The sequence below is a fragment of the Triturus cristatus genome, chromosome 1_2, assembly GCF_964204655.1.
Source record: "Triturus cristatus chromosome 1_2, aTriCri1.1, whole genome shotgun sequence".
Lineage (NCBI taxonomy): Eukaryota > Metazoa > Chordata > Amphibia > Caudata > Salamandridae > Triturus > Triturus cristatus.
This window is the reverse complement of record NC_140580.1, coordinates 710955456-710981979: the sequence shown is the minus strand read 5'-3', so window position 1 is coordinate 710981979 and position 26524 is coordinate 710955456. Positions and strand designations below refer to the sequence as shown.

General features: G+C 42.9%; 1 protein-coding gene across 1 annotated transcript in view; it reads right to left on the bottom strand.

Annotated features, from left to right (window-relative positions):
* EPHA8 (EPH receptor A8) overlaps positions 1-26524 on the bottom strand; it is an 876683-nt gene that overhangs the window by 72824 nt on the left and 777335 nt on the right. Inside the window, exons 9-10 of the mRNA XM_085608587.1 lie at positions 19775-19906; positions 12772-12957 (exon numbers count right to left, since the gene is read on the bottom strand). Coding sequence (XP_085464713.1) covers positions 12772-12957; positions 19775-19906 — 318 coding nt within the window. The remainder of the gene's footprint in view (positions 1-12771; positions 12958-19774; positions 19907-26524) is intronic.

The window sequence follows — 26524 nt, the reverse complement described above, 5'->3', positions numbered from 1 at the left end:
CTTTCCACGTGATCGAAAATTGAAATTGTATCATGGGAATATGGTATTGACTTAATGAAAATGGAAAAAAAAAGCCTTTAATTTTCTTTAGCAAGCCTAAGAACTAAATTATAGAGTATGATCACCCAATTAAGTTCATTCGTCACAGGTTATTATGCTACACACCGGGCAGTTAGAGGAAGGCAGTGAAAAAAAGGCTGCCACTGAAATGAAGAACAGCAGGAAAAGACTGTGATGATGATCCTAAATTGATTAAATTGGATCTCTTGGTTGGACAGACATAAACAGAATACTTCCAGTAACACCTAAATGGCCCCATAACACAAATAATAGAGACAGGCGAAGCTGGCAAGACTGACTTTTTTTGTCAAACTGTTCATCAACTGAAAAATGTTATTTCAAAAGGTGCTTTGAATTGCTGCTAGGAACAGAAACATGAATATTAGAGATGAACTCATTAAATGAATGCTAAAAATGAATTGACAAAAAATGTACCTTGCCTCCTTTTATGCTCTTTATATCATTTTGGTATGCTCCTGGCTTGCTTCAGAGGTTGTAGGAGTAAATACTTGATTAGGGATGCATTAACAGTTAGGATTTGGCTGAAGGTTATTATTATGTGAGCAAGAAAGGCAATCTTTTCTCTTTTGATTTTTTGTTTTTTCAATTGGCCCCCACAATTCTTCCAGCCTATTCATTGACTGAGAAAACGTTGTTTTTTATATTTTACTCTTTTTTCAAAATCTGATTTGATAGTGAAATCAGATTATTGATATGAAAGATTTGGTTACTGGTTGACTGGGGTTTGAGCCATCCCCTGCCCTCTTTAGAGTACAATGTCTTGACATCTGGGCCCAAGAAAGGAGGGCTGTTTCCAACATCTGACCTCTTAGCAGGGATTTGCCGTCTGGTAGGGGACGGGAACAGTTGGCAGAACAAGGGACAGACTTAAAATGACCTAGTTCAAGTTGGCGATGACAATGGAACCGACGAGATCTGCTCCCTTTCATTCCCATGACAATTCTAGATCTTCAAGCCCTAAGAACTTGCAGGAGGGTAAAAAGTTTGGACCCTGACAAAGGGGAGGTCATCTCATGTAAAAAGGGAAGTGATTAAGGGATAGCTAGAGACCCTCTTTGTAGACGAAAGGCTTAACCGACTTGCATTTAGGGCTTTTGGGCATTTTTTACAGTAAAGCAAATAGGAAGTGCTGCAAAAAGAGGTGGCCTTATGGCAAGACTACAGGCAAAATAGGGTAAGGAAATTTCTCCAGTCATTGGCTGGTGCACCTAATAAGACTGGCTCCTCGCCACCATTTCCCCAAGATATTGTTAGACTTGGGAAGAAGACAAATGAAGAAGAAGGCTGCACTGGAACTGTGGGAATCTCTTTGCTGCTGAGACCTATTATGGATAGGGGCACAGAGGAAGGCAGGCCCTCAGGAGGTGCACTGACAGTGTGCCACAAGGAAGTGGTGCATTGTTAGTATGCCACCTAAGGGCAGCTCCCTGGAGTTGATAAGGGGGTCCTATGGATCCTTCATGCATCCCTCAGCAGGTGGGTGCATTAATTCACTGCACCCGCATGCAGGGATGATCTCTGTCCCCTCTTTAAAGCGCAGGCAGCTGCTTCCTGCACTGTGAAACACAGAGCTGCTTCTATGCAGCCTCTCTGTTTTACTGAATGCGCTGCCCTCCCGGGGCAGCCATGAGTTTGGTACTGCCTTGGGGGCAACGCATCCATGATAAAGAGTGCACTATCCCAGTCTGTGCCACGTGCAACTATTGAAATGGACAGTTAATCCAAGTCCTGGTGCCTAGAATCCCGACTCAATGACCAGAAAGAACTGTACTAGCTGTTGCAGAAACATTGGGTTATCAAGCTTGATGGAACCCTGCAGACTTTAGCTTCCAGCCTTGGCCCACCTGAAGGTAAAACCTTAGACTTGGGTGACAACAAGTCTATACCAGTGTGAAGCGACTTCTGCCCTATAAAAACCAGCTGTGACAGAGACAGAACTGTATGACATAAAGTGTGCATTACAAGCGTCTCTGCCTCAGGTCTGAGCTGACTGGTGTCTTAAATATTTGAACAGCTGGAGCAGCTCTCTCTTAACACCTTAGAAATGGGCAAATGGTTACTTGTCATTAGACCGTTAACAGCACGTGCAGCTTTTCACTAGAAATGAAGCAGCATTTGTTGGCACTTCAAAAGTTAACCCATAGCATACACAGAGGAACATACTAACACAATCAAAATATAACTGCACAACACAACGAAAAACTGCCAAAGCAGATCAAAACACATCAACTACAGAAAGACGCAATGTAATAATGCAGCGCTGAAACTCAACTACAGAAAAAACAACAGAACACATTGGGCCTGACTCACAAAGGTAAACTTAGTAGCAGTAAAGTTGGACTTTAGGTCTAAACTTAGAATCCAGGTCTAAACTTAGACTTTTGGTCTAAGTTTGCCTTTGTGTATCACGCCCATTATCACCACAAAAATGCCACATACAAATACGCCCAAACGTGTTTGCCAGATACAGGCTTTCCTAATACAGCCTTGAAAGGCACATGCATCAAGCACTGCCTTACTTAACACCAAGGACATAAATTAACCAAAGTTTAAAAAAAATAGTGATCCGGCCCAGCATGCTTTGTTGGCCCAACAATTGTGGTTAGTAGAACTGATTTCCCTGCATCTGAAAATGAACCATAAAATGTTTATTAAAAACACAATTACTTTCCAAACCTAAACGTAATGGTGTAAAACGTATAGTATAATAACCAAGTCCGTGATATTGAACCCGTCATGGTTCAGTGTTACCCTCAGGGCAGGCATCTCAACCGACGTGTTTTGATCCCTTTTGACTGCTGTGTTCCCTCACTCTCTGCACGGTTCCCTGTCAGTGATCTTGTGTGAGCACTTAATTAAAGCCTTATCTGAATTATTATCTGCCGAAGCCACTCGGTGCCTTTCTATTCAAGTGCCATTTCTGAAATTGTTATCGCGGCTCCTTCGATGCCCTCGTCTCTGGGCCCAACGCGTGGAACAGTCAATTATTGCACATTAGCAGCTGCTCTTCACCTCCCAGAAGCTCAAAGGCAGCTCCAAGGAGGACACTGCCACCCAGCACCCAAATGAATGCATTTTTCAGTTCTGAAATGAGAGCACGCGCATCATCATTTCGACCATATGGATCTGAACTGAGTTCGGCAGCTTGTGAGGGGTCTGAAAGCTTGCCTAAGTGCGCGTGCCTGGAGATTGATCCAACTTCCGGGAGCACAGATGGTGCACTGATTTGTGGGGCCATTTTAGATGCAACTTAAAAAAAAAAATCTACATAATATCGTAACATCCCACCAGAAACATCACAAGGCAATAATTCTAGTTCTATAAAAAGCAAATTATGAAAATGGGGGTGCATAATTAAAGTTAGATACTGCTTGGGAGGTGGGTTGTGCTGCACTGACGAGGATGTAACAGTCATACTTAACATCACCCATTGTTAACAGTCACAGTATTTATTAGCTAGAAGGTTTAAGCACGTTATACTATGGGCGATATGCATTTCTCCTTCATACAAGTACGGAGGCCCCTCACAGCACAGCTAAACAGAAAACCTTAGCATGCCTACTTAAACTATGATCATGTGCATCAGCAGCCCATTTAGGGTATACTAGCAAATATATATGTTTTGCAATGAGTCAAAAGCAAACCAAAAAGGGCCTAAGCCTGGGTTGTTATCGAGACACCAGCATCTTCAGGTGACTACAAGATTGAGGGTCCTTGGTACCTAGGTATGGGCAGGGCAGTGAATGACCTGCATGGAAGGCAGGCACCAGTAGAGCTAACCCTATCACCACTCCCTTCTACAAGCCACCACTCACTGTTGCTACGGCCTTTCACACTCACCAGTGCACACTACACTCAATAACGGACAATGGGCCATATTATCAAGAACGGCGCTAACATTATCGGCGCTTTAGCGGCAGAAAACTGCCGCTAAAGCGGCGATAAGAGGCTTGACAATATGCCCTTGAGAATTCCAATAAAAGCTCATGTTTGATGTCCTTCACACCAGAACCTGGGCTTCTATTGGAATTCTCTAGGGCATATTATCAAGCCCCTTATCGCCGCTTTAGCAGCATTTTCCTGCCGCTAAAGCGGCGATATTTGTTATTGCTGTTCTTGATAATATGACCCTATCTCTTTTATTACAAAACATAGGGCCTGATTTAGACTTTGGAGCGCAAGAGCATACTCCGTTGGGCCCACGGAGTAAAGTACTCCAGCGTCCTGAGGGAGAAGTCATATGCCAATTTCAGAGAATTAACGTACATCTCTAGTATTTACAGAAACAGTAGTCACAGTGGTTCCTGAAAAGGATTTGAAAGTTTGACTGACGGTTCGATCAACTTGACTGAGCCAATAATCAAACTTTCAAATTTTTTTGATTTTCAAAAACAAAATCTCAAAGCAGAATTTTGTTTTTCAAAATAAAAAAATAAAAACTGTGACCACCTTGCCATGGGAGATGGAGTAGTCGCTGTTCATACATACTGAAGTTCCACCCAACTCTAAATGGCGTGAGTGAAACTTCCTATGGTGGAGAGGGTACTTCGTCACTGTTGCAATGAGTACCCTCTCTGCCAAAAGCATAAATCAACCGATAGTTTTTCTTTTAGGTTATAGTGGTGAGATCTGTTAATATAGGTTCCTACAATAAAACTGGGTTCTTGTGCACAGAACATTTAAAGGAAAACATATGTTGGCCTCCTAGTCAAAAGCTTTGAATAAAAATAATCCACTTGATTGGATCATGGTTTCGGGAATGTAAGGTTTAGGAAATCCTTCCCAAGCCTTATTACCGGTTGATTACAGGTTGGGCATTTTCAATTACATTTTAGTGGCCACAAATGTATAGGCTACCTGTTGCACTGCCACATGAAACTGTGAAAACCGTTGACCTTTGATGGAGATATTTGTTTCCTAAATTCACCAGTAGGACAAAATTGAGGAGTACATTTCCACAGGCCATCAGCCATGCGGAGAGCCGTTCCGTGTTTCTCCCGTTGCAGCACCCAGTCTTCTTTTGCACCTCTTTTTGATGCTTGTGGAGGTTGTCAACTCCTGCAGCTATGAAACATGGCAGCCACGGTAGCTGCAGCAGAGTGAAATTTCCAGTGCACATGTTGCTCTTGTATCTAATTACTTCATGTGTGGTCAACTCAATCCTACCTGTATTTGAACATAATTTTTATGCCAGTTACCAAATATTACTGGGCTTGTGTTATTTCACTCTGGTATATAATTCATATATGATCATGAATCTTGAAACAGATGCTGACTAGCCAGCCAAGATGGCAGATGAATCCTTACGTTGCTCTGCACCTCATCCCTTTTATCCTGCACAGTCCTCTTGAATTGCTACCAATCTGGCCACCATTGTGAGCGGCATTGCTCCCCACTACGAATACCTATTAAATGAGATGTGTGAAGTGGTACTGGTTGGACATCCTTTTGAGGAACTGAGGGAATGTTTGCACTCGACACGGTAGTGCTGAGAGACCGCAAACAAGTAGCAGTTGGGTCAAGAGGCGACAGGTGTGACTGAACAGCATAAAAGGGAGAAGGAAAAGGGCCTTCAGCCGACAGCACTGAGTGTGGAGGACTTAACATGGCGGGGGACTGCTGAGGCATGCGGGGGCGACACACTTGGCGCTCGCAACTAAACTGGATACAGTACTGGAGGTGGTCGAGAAGATAGAAACAGCCCTCAGCCACACACGCACATCTCTGGAATCTAAAATCTATGGTCACATCGAATTTCACACTCTTACGAGTGGAGCACTGCAAGTTAGCAGACTAAGTCTGCACCAATGAACACACTTTGGCAGAACTAGAGCCAACAACACATGCAAAGACAACTGTGCTGCAAACTCTACTATTTAAGGTGAACACTCTGGAAGATAGGCTAGTAGACCCAGAAGGGCGTTCCTGTCGGAGCAATGTAAGAGTGGTGGGCCTTCTAGAAGGGGAGGAAGGCCAGGACACTGTAGCTTATGTTGAACATTGGATAAGAGACCTGTTGCCTGAAAACGTGCTGTCACCACAATTCGTAGTGGAACGTGCGCACAGAGTGCCAGCTCGCAAGCCGCCTCTGGACACAAAACCCAGACAATTTCTGTTGGACTATGGGGTCAGAGATGCCATAATGAGAGAAGATCTCAAGCTGAATGAAATCAAGGTCCAAAATACTCAAATCATGTTCTTTCCTGAATTCATGGCGCAAGTACAGAGAGTTCAGAGACGGCGCTCCTTCCAAACCGTGAAGCTCCATCTCTGCAAACTAGACCTGTGCAATTCTCTGCTGTTCCCAGCTCGGCTACGGTTGTAGCAAAGGGCACCACCAGTTTCTTTGACTCACCATCGGAATCCTGGGACTGTCTGAAAAGTGCAGGCCCTGCAGAAGGGTGCATATCACCAAGGAATAAGATGGAAACAAGCAGGCACTCTAGTTCACCATCAGCTGTTTTCAACCCAGAGCAAATCATCATGGAAAGGAAAGAAGCTCTCAATGTAGCAGCAGCAATCCGAGTCCTAAACCAGACCTCTGACCAAGATGTGGAGTCCACCCAGTCTCAACATGAAGAGGACTCCACTGCTGGGTCTGCCCACTGTCACGCCACAGACCTCAAAAGATATGTTACGAATCTGCACTCCGTACATTATATGTGTTCCAATTCAGATACCCGATTCCATTTTTCTTTTCAAATCTATGAAGCGCCGGGTGAGCACCCGATTCCCTATCAGAAGACCACTCTGATGTATTAAAACATGCTCTGAAAGTGCACACTGCGGAAGCACCATACGCAGTAAAAAGATTTCACCATGAAGCATATAAATATTATAACATTGAATGTGAGAAGCATACATACACCTGCGTGCTGCTATTCTATATACTCATACCTACAACTCAGATCCACCAGTATAGCACTCCGGCAAGAACTCATTTAACACAAGTGGAGGCTGGACACCTCCGTAGGCGCTGGCGAGGGCAAGTGTTTAGCACTAATTACTCAACCCTGGCACGTGGGGTGGTGATATGGGTAAAAGCAGGGACCCTATACGTAGTAGAGGAAGTGCAGGTGGATGAGGGAGGTCAATATGTGTTCACGATGGGTAGATGAAACAGTCGTAGCATCCTGGTGGGCTCAGTGCAATGCCAGTAACACTGATCAAGCCTCATTTCTGCGCACGCTGACCAATGTTCTATTCCAGTGGAGCGGGATCCATTGGTTAATAGGAGACGACTTCCACTTGGTACTTGACGTTACTCTGGACAGATCATCCCCACCTCTGAAATGTACTACAGCCTTGTCGAACACCCAGACATTTACTGCCTGGTTAACCCATTGTTCACTGACAGACATATGGTGTGCATGGAATCCTGAAACATGCATACACTCCTATTACTACCCGGTACATAGACTACACGTCAGGCTAGACCGAATGGTGGGATCGGCATTGATGCTTCCCTTGTTTGGTCTGGTTGGATACCTAGGGCGCACACACTCGGACCACAACTCACAGTACATGCAGCTCAAAAGGGATGCAAACCTGCCGCCTATTCTCACCAGCAGTGCTGAAAGACTCAGTTTTTCGTTCATCGCAGCAGTGGAGTATTTTGAAACTAACAAGGATTTCACTAAAAGCACCTTAACAGACTGGGATGCTTTTAGAGTCGTCATCAGGGAGCAGAGTCTTGGACTCACATGGAATATTCACAAACACTTAAATTATGCCATTAGCAGGGTCAAACACGAGCTCTTACATTACAAGACCAAGGCAGTGGCAAGTTCCCGTGGCATGCAACGACTAGATACAGTGCGCAGTTAGCACATCAAACTACTAGAGCAACTTCTATGTCTGAACTACGCAGCCCACTCTGCGTGCACATCTGCAACGTCGAACAAAACGGGCCAGTTATTGGCATGGCTCTGTTTCAGGAGCAGTCTTGACACCCCATACACGCTCTGCATACGAACGCGGGACACATGGTAAACACCCAACATTAAATCGATGCAGAGATGATGCGACATTACGCAGTGCTATATGAGCCCACAGTCCGGCATGATCCAGCGCGACTAGATACCTTATTGACACAATAAGACTGCCCATGATTACCTCTGAACAGAAAGAGGAGCTCAATGCACCAATTGCCCTTGAAGAGGTCCGTGCAGCCATCATGCCACTAGCGACAGGCAAAACTCCCAGACCCGATGGACTACCTGCTTAATATTAGATGGCCTATACCACAATTCCATTGGCTGCACGTTTTATATGCTGCGACCCTGGATGAATCAACTCTCCCCTTGTCGCTCCGCGAAGCGTGCCTGGTCTTGTTGCTGAAACCAGATAGAGACCCCACTGAATTAGCGTTGTATCGGCCCCCGGCGCTACTAAATGTAGACTACAAAATTCTAGCAGAAATCCTAGCTGACTGATTGGCACCCCTACTACCACCCTGGTCAATGCCATTCAAAACGGAACTGTGCCTGCGCGCAATACCTCACTAGTCTTGAGGCGCTTTTTTAGAGTAGCCAGGTACTCACCAGATCAATGGCCTTACTTGAGAGGCTTGATACCAGATCCAGATCTTGAGAAGGCCTTCGATTCTCTGAACTGGGAATATTCATTTGCCACGTTGCCGCGATATGGGTTCGTAGAGACCTTCATCCGCATGGTCAAACTACTATACAGGGAACCAACAGCGCGGGTGCGGATAAGACCGTACATCTCTGCTCTGATAAAAGTGGGGCGAGGAACCCGGCAGGGATGCCCATTATCCCCATTACCATTCTCATTGGCTATGGAACCACTGGCGGAGGTTATCATACAGAGGGGAACGGAATAGGGCATTGCATTGGGGGACAGCGTACACACAATCCATTGTATGCAGATGACCTGCTCATATATATCAGGAACATTAGGGAGGTCCCCCCTTCGCTGTCACACACTCTAGGAGACGTTGCTGCCCTGTCTGGGCTGAAAGTGAATCCAGAAAAATCCTTCCTCTACCCATATGATCATACTGGTCCGGACCCCCTATATGAACTCAATGGAGTGCGTATTGATGGCGAGTGCATGCCTTCCGCTATCTAGGAGTGCGGTTTTGTCGCCAACATGCGGACCTCGTGGAGGGCAACCTAGACAGGACAGTAACATCTACAAGGTCCCAGATGTCTTTTTGGAGCACATTCCAGCTGATGTTCATGGGCTGGGTGGCACTCATCAAAATGGTGGTGTTGCCAAGACTTCTATATTATTTCACCAATCTGCCCTCACACATTCTCCTGTCCTTCCTTTGTGCCCTGGAGAGCACCATCAGGGACTTCCTATGGGGGAATACTCGCTGCCGAGTAGCCATCAAAAAACTATACCTACCGACCAACTGGGCTGGCCTGGTGTTGCCTAACATTGAACAATGTTATCTTGTTGCGAAACAGCAATGGGTGGCCTGGTGGCTGGCAAGCCGCAACTTATCTGACACAGTAACTATCACCCCCCTTGTTCCCTTAGTCCTTGTATATTACCCGAAGTGCGAGGCCATATGCGCCTGCTCTGCCATAACTGGGCACAACCAGAAGACGCGCAGTCACGACGGCGGCGGAATTACACTAATAGGGTGCGGTGGGGATCCATGACATGGGAGACTTATACAGGGAGGGCACCTTAATGCCATGTGCCACACTTATGGCTGAAGGAGGGTTGCATCCGGGACAATTTCTGTTACATCGCTCGATATTAACGGCTTTAACTAGCCAATGGGGCGACAAGATAACTAAGCCTCTGACTCACCTAACAATCCAATACCTGCATGTTATGGGGCAGGGCAAGCATCTTACAAAGTGGTTTGAAGCCTCACTTAGACATCATACCTCAATAGAGTTATCACCGCTGAGACAGCGCTGGGAAGAAGAGCTGCATCTATCATTTACAGACAAGGAGTGGGAGGATGTACTGGAGACCCCAACGTACGTTCCTAGGAATTCGCGTTTCAGCGAATACAGTACATTATAAAAAGAGCGTACCTTACACCGGCGAGGATGAACAAATATTTCACTTGCACTAATGCCTTTTGCATATTCTGCTGTCTTATGGATGCGGACTTGCTACACATGCTGTGGACCTGCCTGCATCTTCAAGGATATTGGAGTGCTGTAGGGGAGGCCCTGGCGCTATGCACAGAGGGCATGCTCCCCTTCGAGACCTGTATTCTACATCTATATTGCAGGAGTAAGCACCATAGGGTGACCTCCCGTTTTATCGACATAGGAATGGTAGTGGCAAAGCGGATGCCCACAAAAAGGTGTAAATCCCTTGAACCCCCTCAGGGACTGGCCTGGCAAGATTTCTTACAGGTGTGGGCAAAGGTGGAAATTGTAGCATTGAACCTGGAAGACACATTGGGCCTCCGCAAGATTTCAATTGCAGCAAACTGGAACACAATCCTAAGAGACTTCCAGGCCGAACATAACACCATTGCAGACATTGGGGTGGTTACAAGCAGACATGCATGAGAGACACTCTCAGTACACATTTGCACACACGCTTACACATTCCAGAGCACAGATAGTAAATAGACATATTTAGTGCGGGATCAGGTGTTGCTCCAGTCATGTTACACTGTCACCTGTTTGTTTTTCTTTGTCCCACACATTGTTACCTGCCTCCCAAGTTAGTAGACCATTACACAGATGCCAGGACAGGCACCTCAACAGGACATTGCCAGAGATAAGAGCTCCACATGGGACAGCAGAGAGGAACAAGAGAGTTATGTAGAACCCCAGGAGATACTGGTAAATGCCATATACAGGCAGCTGTTACACTGGAATAGGTACTGCAACATTACTTATATTTGATCATATGCCCAAACAGAGAAAATGTAATAACATGTAATGACAACTGTGAATGTCTACTTTTGTTAATGAAACTTCTAATAAAACAGATTTAAACGAAAAAATGTATCTTGAAACAGATCATCTATAAGAACTGGGTCTATTAGTAAAATTATTCTAAGGGTTACAATACCAGAATTGAATGAAAAAGTGGGAAGTAATGGGTAATTCTCGTACTGGGAGGATTTTCTGATGATACATCACATGTTGGCCTACCTATAGTTCTTGATTGATGACATTTTTATTTAACCAAATAGGTCAGTTAATACATTTTTATTTTTATGCTAGTTCTGAAATCGACAGAGAAATTCACTATTGATTATGTGATCAAACGAAATTGAAGCACATGTTTGGAAAGTATCAGCATAACAAGGTAATGTTGTGTAACATGTTTTCTTTTGGCTTCTACTTCTGTTTAACATGAATTTACTAAGTAAGGGTTTGATTCTTTTATGCCACCACAAAAGCATACCTTTGGTGCTATTACAGATAGGGCGCACTCTTCCCCTTTTGCTCCAAAGAGCACCTTAAAGCAGGTGCACCGGGTGCAAATAAGGAAAGTGCACCCTATTAGGAACAATGTGCTGTACTCAGGGCAGTGTCAAACTCGTGCTGCCCCAAGGCAGTGCTTTCAAGACACATGCATAGCATCTGTTTAATTGCTGCTCCATGTTTCCCAGGGCAGGAATCAACCCACATGCACTTTCAAGAGGGGCGAGAGATCTCTTTGCAGGCAGGTGCAGTGAGTGACTACATCCAACTGAAAGGGGGCCCCCTTTGCCCCCCCCATAGAGATCCCTTTAGGAGGCACAGTGAAAGGCATGTTTGCCTTTGTGCCCACGTCGGTAATATGGTGCAGGCGCAGAGGCAAAGAGATTCCCTCATTTAGTGGGGCCATGCCCCCATACATATGAGGGAATACCCTCTCTAGGTAGCGCTGGTGCTCATATGTGCTAGCGCTATCTGTGTTACAGAAGGGGCCACACAAGTGTCAGCGGCCCATTCTGTAATACCAGAGTGCCGCAAGGGCGCACAAAGCAGGCACAAATGCCAGTTACGCCCTCAGGGCACTTCTGTTTTACGGGCCCAGTATGCCGTGGGCTGAATTTTCCACCTGAAAAAATTGAGAATGAGAATTTACCTACAAATTAAGCCATGGGAAAAGATGTGGAGGGTGAGTGCCTAGCAGGATAGACGTAAAACTATAGATTTCTGAGCATGTCTATTCTGTGGCCAAAATGACCTTGGGGACCCCCCTGGAATAGATTAACTGAATCAGCAATTTTTATCACAAAACATATTTCATTTTTTAGGGAATGAACTGCACAGGGAGCCAGTATCAAGTAATTAATTCATTGCGAAGAAATTTAAGGTGATATCTCATTGGTCATGCAGTGACATTGTCAGAGAAAACTATTTGTCAAAATGTGGACCCAATGAAATTATTATCATATCGTTTACACAATTGTGTGCAATACTTTTCAGAGGTTTGAGAAGAAAATATCTTGCACGAGACATTTTCTCCTCAAACCAGTCCCCCCAATTGTATTTTGCGTAACATTTTAATGTGAGGTATGGGCTCACACCAATTCCAAAAACAAATGTTAATACCGTTTGAGAAATCAAATCTTACACAATTTTCAACGCATCTCATGAAATAAATTATTTGCACTTTCTTACACCCATATCATGCAAAAACAATAGTTGGTACAGTTTAAATAAACACAAGGCACAAACATGTCTACAGAACTGGATGCACCTAATTTACTCACAACACTCATGAAACAATCGGCCCACATACTTCTGGTAACCACACCCTCCAGATGAATGACATTTGGGTGGTCGAATTGTGCCATTATGCTTGCTTCACTTAGAAAATCTCTCCTCTGCTTTTCTGTGTAACCCCCTTTCAAGGTCTTGATGGCCACAGGGATTTCCCGCTTCGCAGGTAGCTTCAGCCGACCATAGCAAACCTCCCCAAATTCGCCTGTGGGGTAGCCAAGAAAATCAAGGTTAAATGTAATGAAGCCATGATGGACGTAAATATTACAGGACAGTGAGCTAGAAGTCAATATCCAAGATCATTTTTTTACCATTATGGCATGGCCAGCACAAGGAGCTGCTATTGCACTTGCTAGTGCCAGCTTAACACACAGATACACACCTACTGCTGCAGCCAAAGTCTCATGCGATGAAAAATCAAGTCAATTTCTTCCAAACCTGTTAAAATCTGTTGCTTATAAACCTAACCAGTAGTAATCAGGTGAAATTAATTAATGTTGCTCTGCATGATTTGTAATTGTAAACAGGCCCTTAGTGGATAGTTGAGGTGAGTAGTCCAAACTATATTACCTTACTGAGTTGGCCCCAGTTCGGGGAGAAAAGAGATGGTAGAGCCTATTTGATATTGGCAAGAAAATGATCTGCTCTACAAAGCTTGTTCTGGTTTGGAATAGGGAGCAACAGCACTATAATGGCCTAGCTCAATACGTGAGTGTGGCATTTAGGAAATAAAGCTGGGAAAAAGTGTGTCTTATAACTATTTAACGTCATGATAGAAGTGTTCTAATTGCATTAACATGTCTAGTTGAGTTGCAGAATTTGCAAATTTACAAAGTGACATCCCTCCAGTCCAGGAAAGTGGCAATTGTGTGTTTTAGGGGTCTCAGTCTTGTTCATATAAACATTCCATGCAGTACCTCAGAGGTTTTCCTCTTGATGCAAAGTTTCCTTCATGAAGGCCACTTGGCACACATCAAGTATCACAGTCTCATGAATCTGTGTCTGTTTGTGTCTTCCTATGTATATGTGTGTGCATGTGTGTCTGTCTGTCTGTCTCACTTGTCATTCAGGGGATGGGCACTCAACGGTATATCTAATGTGCGCAATTGGTTTATTGGTTAAGGGGTATAAACCCTTATCAAGCAGCAACCGCAGTTCTTTTCATGGTGAACCACAAAAGTCAATAAATGAACTTGTGCTTAATACTCCGGTGGCTTGGCACAAAAGCAGTCAGGCTTAACTTTGAGGCAAAGTCTAAAGTATTGATGCAGCACACAAAAAGCAATATAGTTAAAACACAGCACTTGAAAAATCCCACACCAATTTAGAAAAATAGAATAAAATGTAATACATTATTTGATGCCAAAGTAATAAAAAGCCAATCAGTAGAACTAGATTTATGCAATTTCAAAGATTTAAGTAGGTATAGCATCTAAAAGTACAAAGCACTAGTCGCGGTCATGTGGTCATGCTAGACCGAGGAAAAGTCTCAAGTTCAGTCTGACTGAGATGAAACGTGAGCCAGATATGAGAACCAGGTTAGTCCCATTTTAGAAAGTTATCTTCTCAAAGTCTGATGCGCATCCTCCAGTTCACGGTGACAGTGGTCGAGAGGAGTAGGGAGAGGATCATGGATGGTTGTCGCTGCAGCTTGAAGTGTAGCCTGAGTGTCGCAGACAGCTGTCGCTGTAGCACAAAGACTTTGTCAGGAATTGCAGACGGTCATTTCTGGAGCTTCTCGTTAGTGGTCGCCGCTGTCTGTTGATGCTGTAGAGCGAAGTGCGGATCTTGAATTGCCGGTATGGCTGGCGGTTGCTGTAGCACGAAGAGCTGGGCTCATCAGAGTGGGCGACAATATCTCAGTGTGAACAAGCCCATTCACAAAGAGCCCAAAACTTCAGGATTTCTCCTTTGTGTCCAGAGGAGGGCACTGTGATGCCAAGGAGGCGCCTTTTGGGGATCAGGGACTCACTCTTGCAAAGGTGAGCAGAGCTCAGGCCGGTCCAGTTGTGGGTCCAGTTGCAGCAGGCCAGCTGGGCAGTTGGAGGGAGGTCTCTGGCTCTTGTAATGTCCCCATAGCTCAGTCAACAAGTCAGCCACCTGACACTTGGAGTCACTCAGGTAGCCTGGGATAAAGGAAAAAGGTCCAGTCTTCCTTCTCAGACAGCGGGGCAGGCCTCTAGCAGCAGGGCAGTCCTCTGGTAGCAGGGCAGTCCTTCTTCTGTAGTATCCACATTCCCAGGAGTGTTCTGAAGAGTTGGTCTGAGAGCCCAGTTTTTTATACCTGGTGCCAGTTTTGAAGTGGGAGGAACTTCTAGACTTCCTCCCACATCTAGTTCTGAATTTTCCTTCCATCTGCTGTGGCTTTTTCAGTGACAATAAACTATTTGGGAAATCCTTTGTTAGTGTGCTGAGGCAACTCCTTTGAATAGAAAGGGTGGTAGTTTATAGCCCCGCCCAACCTATCCTGTCAGGATGGCCTACCGTACCCACACCTAAACCTCCTTTGTGATACCATCTGGGAGGAATACACAATGCTCAACTGCCAACTACACCTAGTCATGTAACCAAGAATACAGGTTGCAGGCACCAAATTATTGGATAAGAGATTGCCAGCTTTCTAAAAGAAATTTAATAAGGATATTTTTCGGTTTTACAATCAACCTCACGTCCTGAAAATGGTTTGACGGTCTTATTGCCAACACAGACCAACACAGACCAAAACGTCGACAGCAACGTCTATCTTAACACATTTGTTGATCTTAAGGAACCGTTTTCTGTTTTGTCAGATCGTTTTCCTTAGTTGATTCATGGAATAGATGTTCACTCAGTTGCTTTGTAGGTTAATTTGGGATACCTCCAGCACTATGTTTGGTTGATTCCAATTGTACTTCCCTTGTTTATATTTATGTATATATTAAATATATGTTTTTGAAGAAAAGTCCGCCCAGGGTTTTGTGACAATTGTCCGCCCAAAAATTACTACACTTTTAATGTTTGATTAATCACTAGTTCACCACTAATCAGGGTTGAACAAAAAATAATCTTTCTAGATAGAACTGTTGAACTAAGTTTATAAACAAAATCCCTTGCAGTCACTCTTCAACCTTTTTCTAGCTTTATCGCCCAAGCCTCCAAGGGTATATTAGGTTTTTCCCACTCCTTTTGATACAGCTTTCTAAAAGAAGCATTTTGAGAACTGTGACTTAAAATCTGACTTTACTATTACAAAGGGTTTAAAATTACAATTCATTAGAGACCATACTTGACATTCCTACCTGTTCCCAATCAAAAGGTTGCACTTATTAAATGTAATACAGTAACCTATATTATCCTATCAGAGAGCTAGGTAATGCAGTAGTGAAAAACATATGTAAGAGTTTTTCACTACCATGGCATGTAGAACTTGAAAGTACATTTCCCATATTTTAAATACACTGCACTGTGCCCTATGGGCTTTTTAGGGCCTATCCTAGGGGGGACTTATATGTATCAAAAAGTTAAGGCCTGGCAGAAGGTTTATTCAGCCAGGTTGAAATGGAAGTTGTAAACTACACACAGGCTGCATTGGCAGGTCTGAGACATGTTTAAAACGGTTATTTATGTGGGTGGCACAATAAGTGTTGCAAGCCCTCTAGTAGTGTTTAATTATCAGGCCCATGGTACAACTAGTACCACTTTACAAGGGATTTCTAAGTAAATTAAATGAGCCAGTAGGGTGTAAGCTAATTTTACCATGTTTAGAGGAGAGAGCACAGGCTTTTTAGCACTGCTTAGCAGTGGGGAAAGGGCACTGAGTCCTAAGGCCAGCAAAAATAAATTCAGTAACACAGGAGGAGTGAAGGCAAAACGTTTGGGGAAAATCATGCCAAGGATGTCAGATATAACAACTAACATTAGGGCCATTGCTGCAAAGGATTTGGGTTGGCAGGTTTGCAGTGCCCACCTCACTACAATTATAACTTCCTTTCACTACCCAGCTGGGGGACCCATTGGCCATGCTTTTAACAATATTCATGGCACCCCTAATGCGTCACTGGGGTCAATTCAGAAATAGGGGAGAAAAACCTATTTTTCATCATTTGTAATACCATTTTGTTATCCTTTCCAGGAGTGCTGCCTTTCAGCAACAGGACTGTATTGAGTATGTATGAGATACTGATGAACCAGTTTTCTATTTTTAACTATTCTTTTGCAGGCATATGTCATGTGGCACTCTATAATATCACCAGATAATGCAATTCCAATTTAGAATTCTTTAGGTCTAACTTTTGTAAGGTAAAATGTTCCAGGCATAGCAAATGAAGAGTACATGGAGATTAAACAATCCTTGAGCAAAGGACAAAGAATTATGAAGGGCTGAAATAGTACCTTGTCTTCCACACACCAGCTGACCCAGCAATAGCCTAGTGGTGTGCAGAAGAGTGTAGGGAAGGTAAATACAATCCATCCCCTCCTGAGAACATCTCACAAAGGAGATCTATATAGGCACCTACTGGAAACCAATTTTAGACCCCAACAAAGGAAAACTACCTTAAATCAAGATCATATTAATTCAGCCAAGCAAATGCTTCTAATTCAGTAGACTGGGCCACACACAGGAGAGATACTCACAGGTAGCTGAAGCACTACCAACAACTCACGAGGTGGAGAAGCCTGATCCAAAGTTTTGCTTAAATTATCTCCCATTCTTGCTTTTCCCATAACCTTTAAGCAGCAATCAGTAAGATGTTGATGTATAAACCGTGGGACAAGAAGTTGTATTGCTTTGTATTGTATATTTATAGTGTGCACAGCCACCCGACGACTTCCCAGTGCTGCGAGAGTCATAGCATGCATCCGTGATCATCTGTGGCGGTACATGGTAGAGGGTAGTGCAGATATAGCCAAGGTTGAAGACATTTTCTGAATCTGGTTTGGTTGGGTTCATTTCTTAACTCAGTTGGCATTGAGGTCCATAGTTTGGGGATCATGTGAGAGAAGGATCTACCCCCCATCTGGTCCTTTGAATTCGCTGGACCATCAGGAGTCTTGCATTGGAGGATTTCAAAGTCTATAGGGGGGGTAGGGTGACAAAAGGGCCCTAATCAAAGGGGGTCCCATGTGGGGCATTCCACTGTGTGCTATACACGATGCCTTAAATTTTTGTCTTTCCTCTACTGGAAGCCAGTGTAGGTTGGCCTAGGTGCGTTTTGACGAAGTGAATTTGGGTAGCTTGAAGATGGCCCTTGCTGCCATGTTTTGAACTAGCTGGAAACTCATGAGAATAGATTTGAGTCCACATGGGAAAGAATAAGTGCCTGGAACACTGTTCTTCTGGATTGTACGGGTAGCTGGTCTAGAATTTTGCCTAGGGTTTTCATCATGCTGAAGCATGATGTTGTTAGTTTTTTTGCTTGGACTTCCATGGATAAGAAACTAACCAGCCCCATGCCCAAGCTTTTTGGGGGGAGGAGGGGGTTGGCGGAGTTCCCAGGCACTCTGGCCAACTGAGCATTGCTTTCAGAGCTGGCTTGTTCCCCAAAAAGCATCAGCTTGGTTTTATCTCCGTTTAGTTTCAGCGAACAGTTCTCCATCCACCAGATGCTGATGTACAGGAAGAAAGTGAATAGTAAATGGAAAGAACGTGCGAGAAAGAAATAAACAAACCAGATCACATTTGCATATGATGTAGCACAAAATCAATTTTTCATTGTAGGGATGCATTATAATCACATGTGTAGGCTGCATCACATATAATCTTTTTTCGTGTTAACCTCCGTGTTAGGATCTTGTAACGCAACAACATGAATGTGATGTGTTTAGGCCAAAATGTAGGATACGTGAAGAAGTATTGTGGAGAATCAAATGCAACCCACGGAAAACATTAATTGAAATGCTCGTGTTGTGCAACTGACAACCATTTATTATTGAATGTGCTCATTCATCATGTTATTTTATATGTAAATGAAGATATTGACTTTATATATCTCAACTTCTATATAACTAGGAAAAGATCATGTTCCATTTCTCTTATGTCATGAATTTTTGAAGGCCTGAAATACATTGTCCCTGTAAGCTCTTGCAATAAAATTAATAGTTGAATGTCATGTGCATGTTAGATTCTGTTCTTTCTCACGTTTGTGTTGCGGATGGAAGAAGTGCCCTTGTTAGTTAGAATAATATCTTTATTTTAGGAGTTAGGCAAGGAGAGAAGAGCATACATTGGGAGCTAATGCAGATAAGGAGAACTGTTGTATTTTCTCACCGGAGAAGGCATGAGAATCAAGGTCATTGTGTTACTGTTTGGGAGCAATCCCTGTCCTTTGGAAAACCCCCTATGAGAATGAGGTCTGATCGGATGGCGTGACCTGAAAGGAATCATGGGAAGACACCTGTGATATTGGAGTACTGCAAGTAGGGAAAGAGCCCAACTTCTTCCCTGCCTTTTGAGAGAGAGCATCATAGAACGCGCTCTGTCTCAGTTGCTGCATGCTGCTTGACCCAACTGAAGTGGAGAGACTTCTAAGGTAGAGCCCACACACTGACATCTTAACCTATCCTGCCTCGAAGAATGCTTAAATAGGGATGTCACGTTAGAATTAGTGTAGGGAGAGATTAATGCTACATTCCCACCAACCCTCGATGCAGGGGACTTGGAGTCGTGTTTCTTGATCTCTAGTATCCTGATTCTTGAATTAATTGTCTTGTGCATGCTGCAACGTCTCAATCTTATTCGTAGATTTGGCTTCATGTTGGTTCCGATGTACTTCTACACCCTCATCTTGAGGTGTCTGTATGTCCAGTTGTTTTTGGCTTTGTAATAAATCAACTAATCTTAATTAGTAGTCTATGATTATTGTGGGTCCAGAGAACTGAAATAGAATTGGCTGACATTGTTAATGCTTTCTCTCCTCTCCACGCTCTCGTGCTGAGAAAAAGTGCCATTGACTTGAGGTTCTAGAGCAGATCTAGAACATACGGGCCCGGCTCCTTCACATATACACACACACACAAACCTCCCCTCAGTGGACACATCATACCTGATCCAATGACTTTCTCGATCTTTATTCTGGAGACATCAATTTCACGAGCAAACTCATGCACTGCTTGGCAGGGATCCTCATAGGTGTGCGGGTCCACGTAAAACTTGGATTCAGAAAACTTCACTACTACTTTTGGGAGACAAGAGAAACACAAGTATGCACTGTAAATATATGCAAGTTTCACTCTGTATTTTCCATCCCACAGCAAAAGGCTAAAGTCATTTCAATAAATGAACATTTTACAAGAAAATTATGATCCCCAGTAAATATGACTTGATTTGAAATGCTCTAGTTCCCAACTGGGAGCCTGGCACTTGCTAAATTATGTTCTCATACATTCAACAATGCATTTAATAAAAATAAAATAAAAGTACAATCATGGATATAATTTACAGAAAATACAGTTTTTTTAAAATCTTTTATTTGGGCATTAATGTACACTTGAATGGTGTTATTACTTGTCCTTCTCCAAAATGGCCAGAGTACAAGCACAGAATGTTGTTGAAAACTGAAGCAATGTCCAGTACAGAACAGCGGCTAGCACTTTGTAAAACTACAATTTGTTGTCCAACATGCCTCAGATGCGAGTGAGCGTACCTCAAGTTTTAGAGCTATAAACTATTTCAGTGCATTGACAGTCTTGAAAATACGCCACATAGTGCCCATCTCTTTTTTATTTCGCAACAGGGCATTCATAACTGAAACTTATTCAGTTGGCAAAAGATTTCTCTTACTGCTTTTTGCACTGTGAACAACATGCTAGGGTATTTGGGGTCACTTACCCTTTTGACGAATTTGTTCAGGTCCTCATTTAGATTACCCATCTACTTTAATATGGTGTACAAATGTTCCACCAAAGGCACATCATCCTGTTCAGTCTTTAGCACAAAGCAATGTTCATTTATCAGATACGTTTCATCTGAGCTGAGTTCCAGCCCCTAACTTCACAATGTGAGTGGTTCAATGTGTAGTGCACAATCCATTTTATATTTGGGGGAACTCTTTTCAACTTATGTGCACCGGCAATTGGACAGGAGAAGTGCTTTGTGAATTTGAAAGCTACCTTCTGGACATAAAATAGCCCCAGGCCACAGTTTTGTTTGCTTGAGTGCCATTTTTGAAATCTTTACTTAACATGGTTGTATTTGGTTTGAAATATAAAATTATAGAACACATTTGAAATCTGGAGTACCTTTTTTATTTTAATAATGAGACAACAAAGAAAATGAATCAACAAAGCTTTAAACACTCCTTAAATATTCAAGCGTTGCTGTTTACAATGAGGTCTGTTTATGCCGGGCTGGATGTAGGATCATGAATTGTGACCTGGGGCCCTATTCCTCATTCTGATGGTAGAAAGCAGAGCAAAGTGAGAATCTTTCAACATTGTTATGAGTATATGAGTATAAGAACACACAGGGGCCCAGGTCCTGCAGAAGGTGCATGATCCTTTGTAGATATGCAGCAGTGCTGAAACATGTTGACCTCATGACAAGGTGTATAACATGTGAATTTCTTTTTAATTTATGGCAAACAGTATTTTTCATTTTTTTTAAACTCCGATTCATCTGGGCGTTATTTTGATCTATTTCACAGGCCCCTTTATTATTTCTCTGTGCCTCTTTTCTTTGGGCTTCAAACCCCACTGTCTATAGCAATGAGTTTCTGTGAGTTTGGCAATCACTATATGAACAGCAAACGACCATTCTTAATAAAATGTCTAAGGATAAATGGTATGAACAAGTTCAACTGTACCTATAATCAGGGGCAGCTGATGACTTTTCAAAGAGGTGGGCGTAGCTTTTCATAAATTAAAGCCACATTTGTTTGCACATTGAAAAACTGATTACTTCACTTCTCTTACCCACCAATTAACTTTTCAATGGAATTGCTCAGCAGGACCAATTATAGCCATAGTGCAACTATTTTTTATTTTACTTGTATTTTTTAATTTAAAAAAAAAAATCCCTTACCAAATATCTCCAAAATGTGATCGCTGTTCCCAAAGGAGAATATACCTTAACTGCCTCTCTCAAGCAGAGCTTACATGCACGGATTCTGCAGGCTTGAAACGTGCGGGGCAAGGTGACCGATCTCTTCCTTTACGCTTGTGCACAGTGCAGCCACTTGAACTATGCACAAAGAGAAAGAGCATGTTACTCATGACCAATGACTGTGTGCCTTAAAAATTAAGTCACACAGTGATTGCCCACTTTCTTCAATGCTCCCGCCCCCACGCTGACTAGAAAGCACGGGAACAGACCATTACTGTAAACCAATTCAGGCTTTGCTCTCATGCTGTTTTATAATAATAGCAGCATGAGAGCAGCAGCAGGATTGGCTGGGGCAACGAACACAGCGCTCCAGAGTAGACAGTAGACTGCGGTGAGCACCTCTCGGCTCTCCCTAATACAAGGTAGATTTGATAGGCTTGAAATGCGCATGTCAAGCTGGCCTCAATAAGAGGCCTGTCCAGCCTGACATGCGCTCATGGCACAGGGCGTATTTCCTTTTTAATCCTGCTGCCTGCCAATCATTAGGATTGGTTCTGCGCCAGAAACCCGTACAATGTTGTGCCTCAACCTGGGATGCAAAATACTTTAAAATTAATTATGCAATCCAATGGCTCATTGCAGCTCGAGATCAGATGGAGGGCAATGCTCCAGCTCTCCCACTGAGGAACCGCTGCTTCCTATAATGTTATCAATGGGTAGAGGCCTGTCCACCTTTTGTGATGTAAAGGCTTTCCTATTCAGATAATAGTACTTATCTGTAAACCTGCTGCTATATTTTATAAATTAGTTCTTAGTATGTACATTAAGGGAACTATTAGGTGGTAAGCAAATAAAACATTTGGAGGAGTCCCCTGAACTGATTTGGTTTCTCAGCATTATATAAATACTGAATATATCTTATAAGTACAGAATCTCCAGCTTCCATCACCAGGTTTTGATGTTGTAGTACGCTGACATTTTCTGACGAAATTTTGTTTACCTCCTGTTTCCTCTTTTGTTTGTTAAGCTTCTGAAATACCTACTAGCTTGTCAAATTGACACATTCCTATGGAAAGCCACTACTGACAGTGATGGCCTCTGGAGCTATTGGCCCTTAACCAGTCTTTCGTTTCCAGCTAATGTCATATAGAGTTGTGTGGCATCCCAAAGTAAGTATTATATTACTGAAACAATGGACTAAATGATTACATATCTGAATTCAGACCAGGCTGAAGTATTAAGACTGGCATGATCCTTAATAGGGACGATGGTCTCTGCATAAGGGGGAATTCATTTTTCTAGTTCTTCTAGATTTTTCCCTGGTCTTTGATCCAGAGGATCATAGTACCATGCTCAACACCCTAATGTACTGACCAGGCATTAAGTAATAAGTTCTCAACTCTTAACTGAGCAATTACTCAATCATATGTAGATTGGATCTCCACCTCTCCCCCATCTTGATGCATTATGGAGTCTCCTAAGTGCTCATCTCAGTCTTCCACACTATTCAGAATCCACATGCAGCTGCTTAGTTAAATGGCATATAAAATAGAGAGAAGTTTACCATGAACATGTTGTCAACGCATATGTAGTGTGTTGTGTACGGGAAGGTTTAATTTGAGATTTATATTTTTCAGCTATCCCAAGCAATACAAAAAAAAACAAATCTGAATGTCTTAACAGCAATTCAGACTCAACCCTCCAAAATCTAAATTCTTGCTCTTCTTAGCAGCCTCAGACTTAGTGACCCAGTCCTGGTGATCAACATCACTCCTATGGACATTGCTTCCAGTTTCAATCCTGAGTTTTATGTTGGATTTGAATCTTCATCTTCAATAGCAGGGCTAAATGCTCCAATACCATCACAAACTATATAATAGTATTGTAATTCTCACCCCGAAGGCTGACATCAAGTGTGTGGTTCAAGTTCTGATCTTATCTAGAATATGGCAAACAACCTCTCAGCAGTATACCCAATGCCCTTATAGTAGCCCTCAAGTCAGTTCTTCTTGCAACTGCCCATTTGCTCGGCGGTGCACAGCTATTTGATCACATCACTCTGGTCCTACTGTACCATTGATGTCTCCTCATAGTGCGGGATGGATCTTCAAAAGTACAAACATGTTCAGTACTTGGCTTTGGAGGGAAGATTGGGGTGGTAGGGTGAGAGGTTGGGGGAGTGATGAGGAATAAGTTACCTATGAAGCAAGGATTTGCGGCACAGACGTAGAGACCACTTGCTTCAAAAAACAGTTCCCAGTCCATCTCACATTGTACCCCCAAAAAATGGAACTCCCTCCCATTCAAGCTCCTTCTAACTGCCTTACACAGTACCTTCCAAAAAGAAATTAGAAAACGTCTGTTCAGTAGTCATCTCACCACCTCTATATGTATTAAGCCCCCGTACTGAAGTTACTATGCCCTATAGCTATCTCTTGCCTACACTCTCTCAGCTATTAGTCACCTCAACATTCCAAGCATCTCTACACACCCTTACTGATGCCATCCTCTGCAGGTTTGAGAAGGGTTCTAAGAGTGTAGGTTGATATTGAAATTTGGCCTTTTCCTAAAGATGTACCTGTTCACTTTATTCAATGCTTTCCTTCTGACTGCTCTGATGCTTTTCTTTCCAAATCTCGTGTATTGTTTTGTACATCTCCGCAACTTTATGGTACAATGCTGTTGCACACTCTGGGGCTTGGTGTGCACTAAAACCGTTTTACATAAAAATGGACGATACATGTTACGTCATCTGAAAGGCGGAGCTAAAAGTAGATAGATTGTAAGAATATGCACTAACCTGCACCCAAAGATATTCACCTTATAGTGTGCATGCTAAAGATTAGTAATTACTAATTTTTTAAAATAAAAAAGTTCTTCCTCTATTTAAACCATTTAATATTTTCACAAAGAAAATATAAACAAATAACTAATGTGTCTTCCTGCAAAAATACAAACTTCCAAAGCAGAATGCTTCTTTTCTTTCATTACTAAATACATTCCCAACAATTGAATTTGCAAAACAGTGTTTGATGTCTACCATTTTTGCTAACTGTCCACCATAATTCGGTGCCATGTGTTCTGCACATTTGACAGATGTCTGTTTAGGTACCAATAATTTTTGATTGCTGAAGACAGGGGCTGTCTGCCTAGGAGACAACCTTAACAACGCAGTCATTACATCGCACTGCATTTACAACGCAGTCATTACATCGCAACATCCTTTACAACGCATGTCACTACACCGCAGTCATTAGATTGCATGTCACTACAACGCATGTCATTACAACGCATGTCACTACAACGCAGTCATTACATCGCATGTCATTACAAGGCATACCATTACAATGCACAGTACCCCTACACTATCCAACACTTACCCTACTGTTTCACCCCCTGGAGTTAGCATAGTAATTTTTACCCCTACACTATCCAACACTTACCCTACTGTTGCACCCCCTGGAGTTAGAATAGTAATTTTTACCCCTCCACTATCCAACACTTACACTACTGTTGCACCCCCTGGAGTTAGAATAGTAGTTTTTACCCTATACTATCCAATGCTTACCTTGAATGCAATGTAATGGTATGCGTTGCAATGGTATGAGTTGTAAAGGTATTATGTGATGTAATGGAATGCGTTGTAAAGGTAGTTTCTAAAAATGCAATGTAGTGGCATGCGATGTAATGGAATGCGTTTTAAAGGATGTTGCGATGTAAAAAAACTGTGTTGTAAAGGCATTCGTTGTAAATGTATGCGTTGTAACGTCATACATTCTGTCTGCCTCTACATCGTTCCTGTGTGCCATTATTCCTAGGACCTTCAGGGGCGGCTCATCATCTAAGGTGGAGAAGAATTGCCCCACTGCTCTAAGAGCAGAGCAAAGTAAAAATAAAGTGATAATAACAACATTTTATTCACATTTTATTTTTAGTCTGCTTTTAAGCTCCATGTTAGGTCAGGCAGGGCTGGGCTGGGCTCGTGTGACACCAACAGAGGGAGGAGTGGTGACTGCACCATAAGTGTGCATGACAGTTTGGCTGGCCATCTAGGGCCCGCCAAACCATCATGAGCACTGTGCATGTTCTCTACTGGCTGTATTGTACAGCCTGGGTGGAGAACCTGCACAGGCTCGCAGTCCCTCTCTTAGTGCTGAACCATGATGCACAGACCAATCACAATGCTGTTGTAAGGCAGCGTCGTGTTCAGCTGGGAAATACTGGAAGCCTTGGGGCTCTCGGTCTGAGAGAAGAGGAGGGAGGAGAGGTGGCAGCATTCACAGGTTAGTCTTTATTATCTTTTTTTTACCCCCCCTTTGACCCCGCCCCTCTGCCACCATCCCCTACCAGCCATCAATTCGGACCTTATATGGTCATTCAGTTCTTATTGACACAATGGTCCTCCTTTTAATTAGAAAAAGTATGAACTTTCAACATTTCCATAAATACCTATCTCACCTGACGTGTAACAAGGCCCAACTTGACATGCTTTATATTCATCCTATTTGTAGTTTGGTAAAGATAGTTAAAACTTCGACATAGTACATTGACGTCAGGTAGCCACCCACTGCTCGATTCTTCCTTTGTCTGTGCCCATTTGTACCACAATAAACAGCTATTGTTTCATTGGTATTATATGTAACCTGTGCAGATAGCTGAATCATTTTTTTTATTTTTTTTTATAGATTTTGAACTGGAAATACATCTCCTGTGGGGCAGTTGGTATTTTGTTTTTATATTTACTTATGAATGA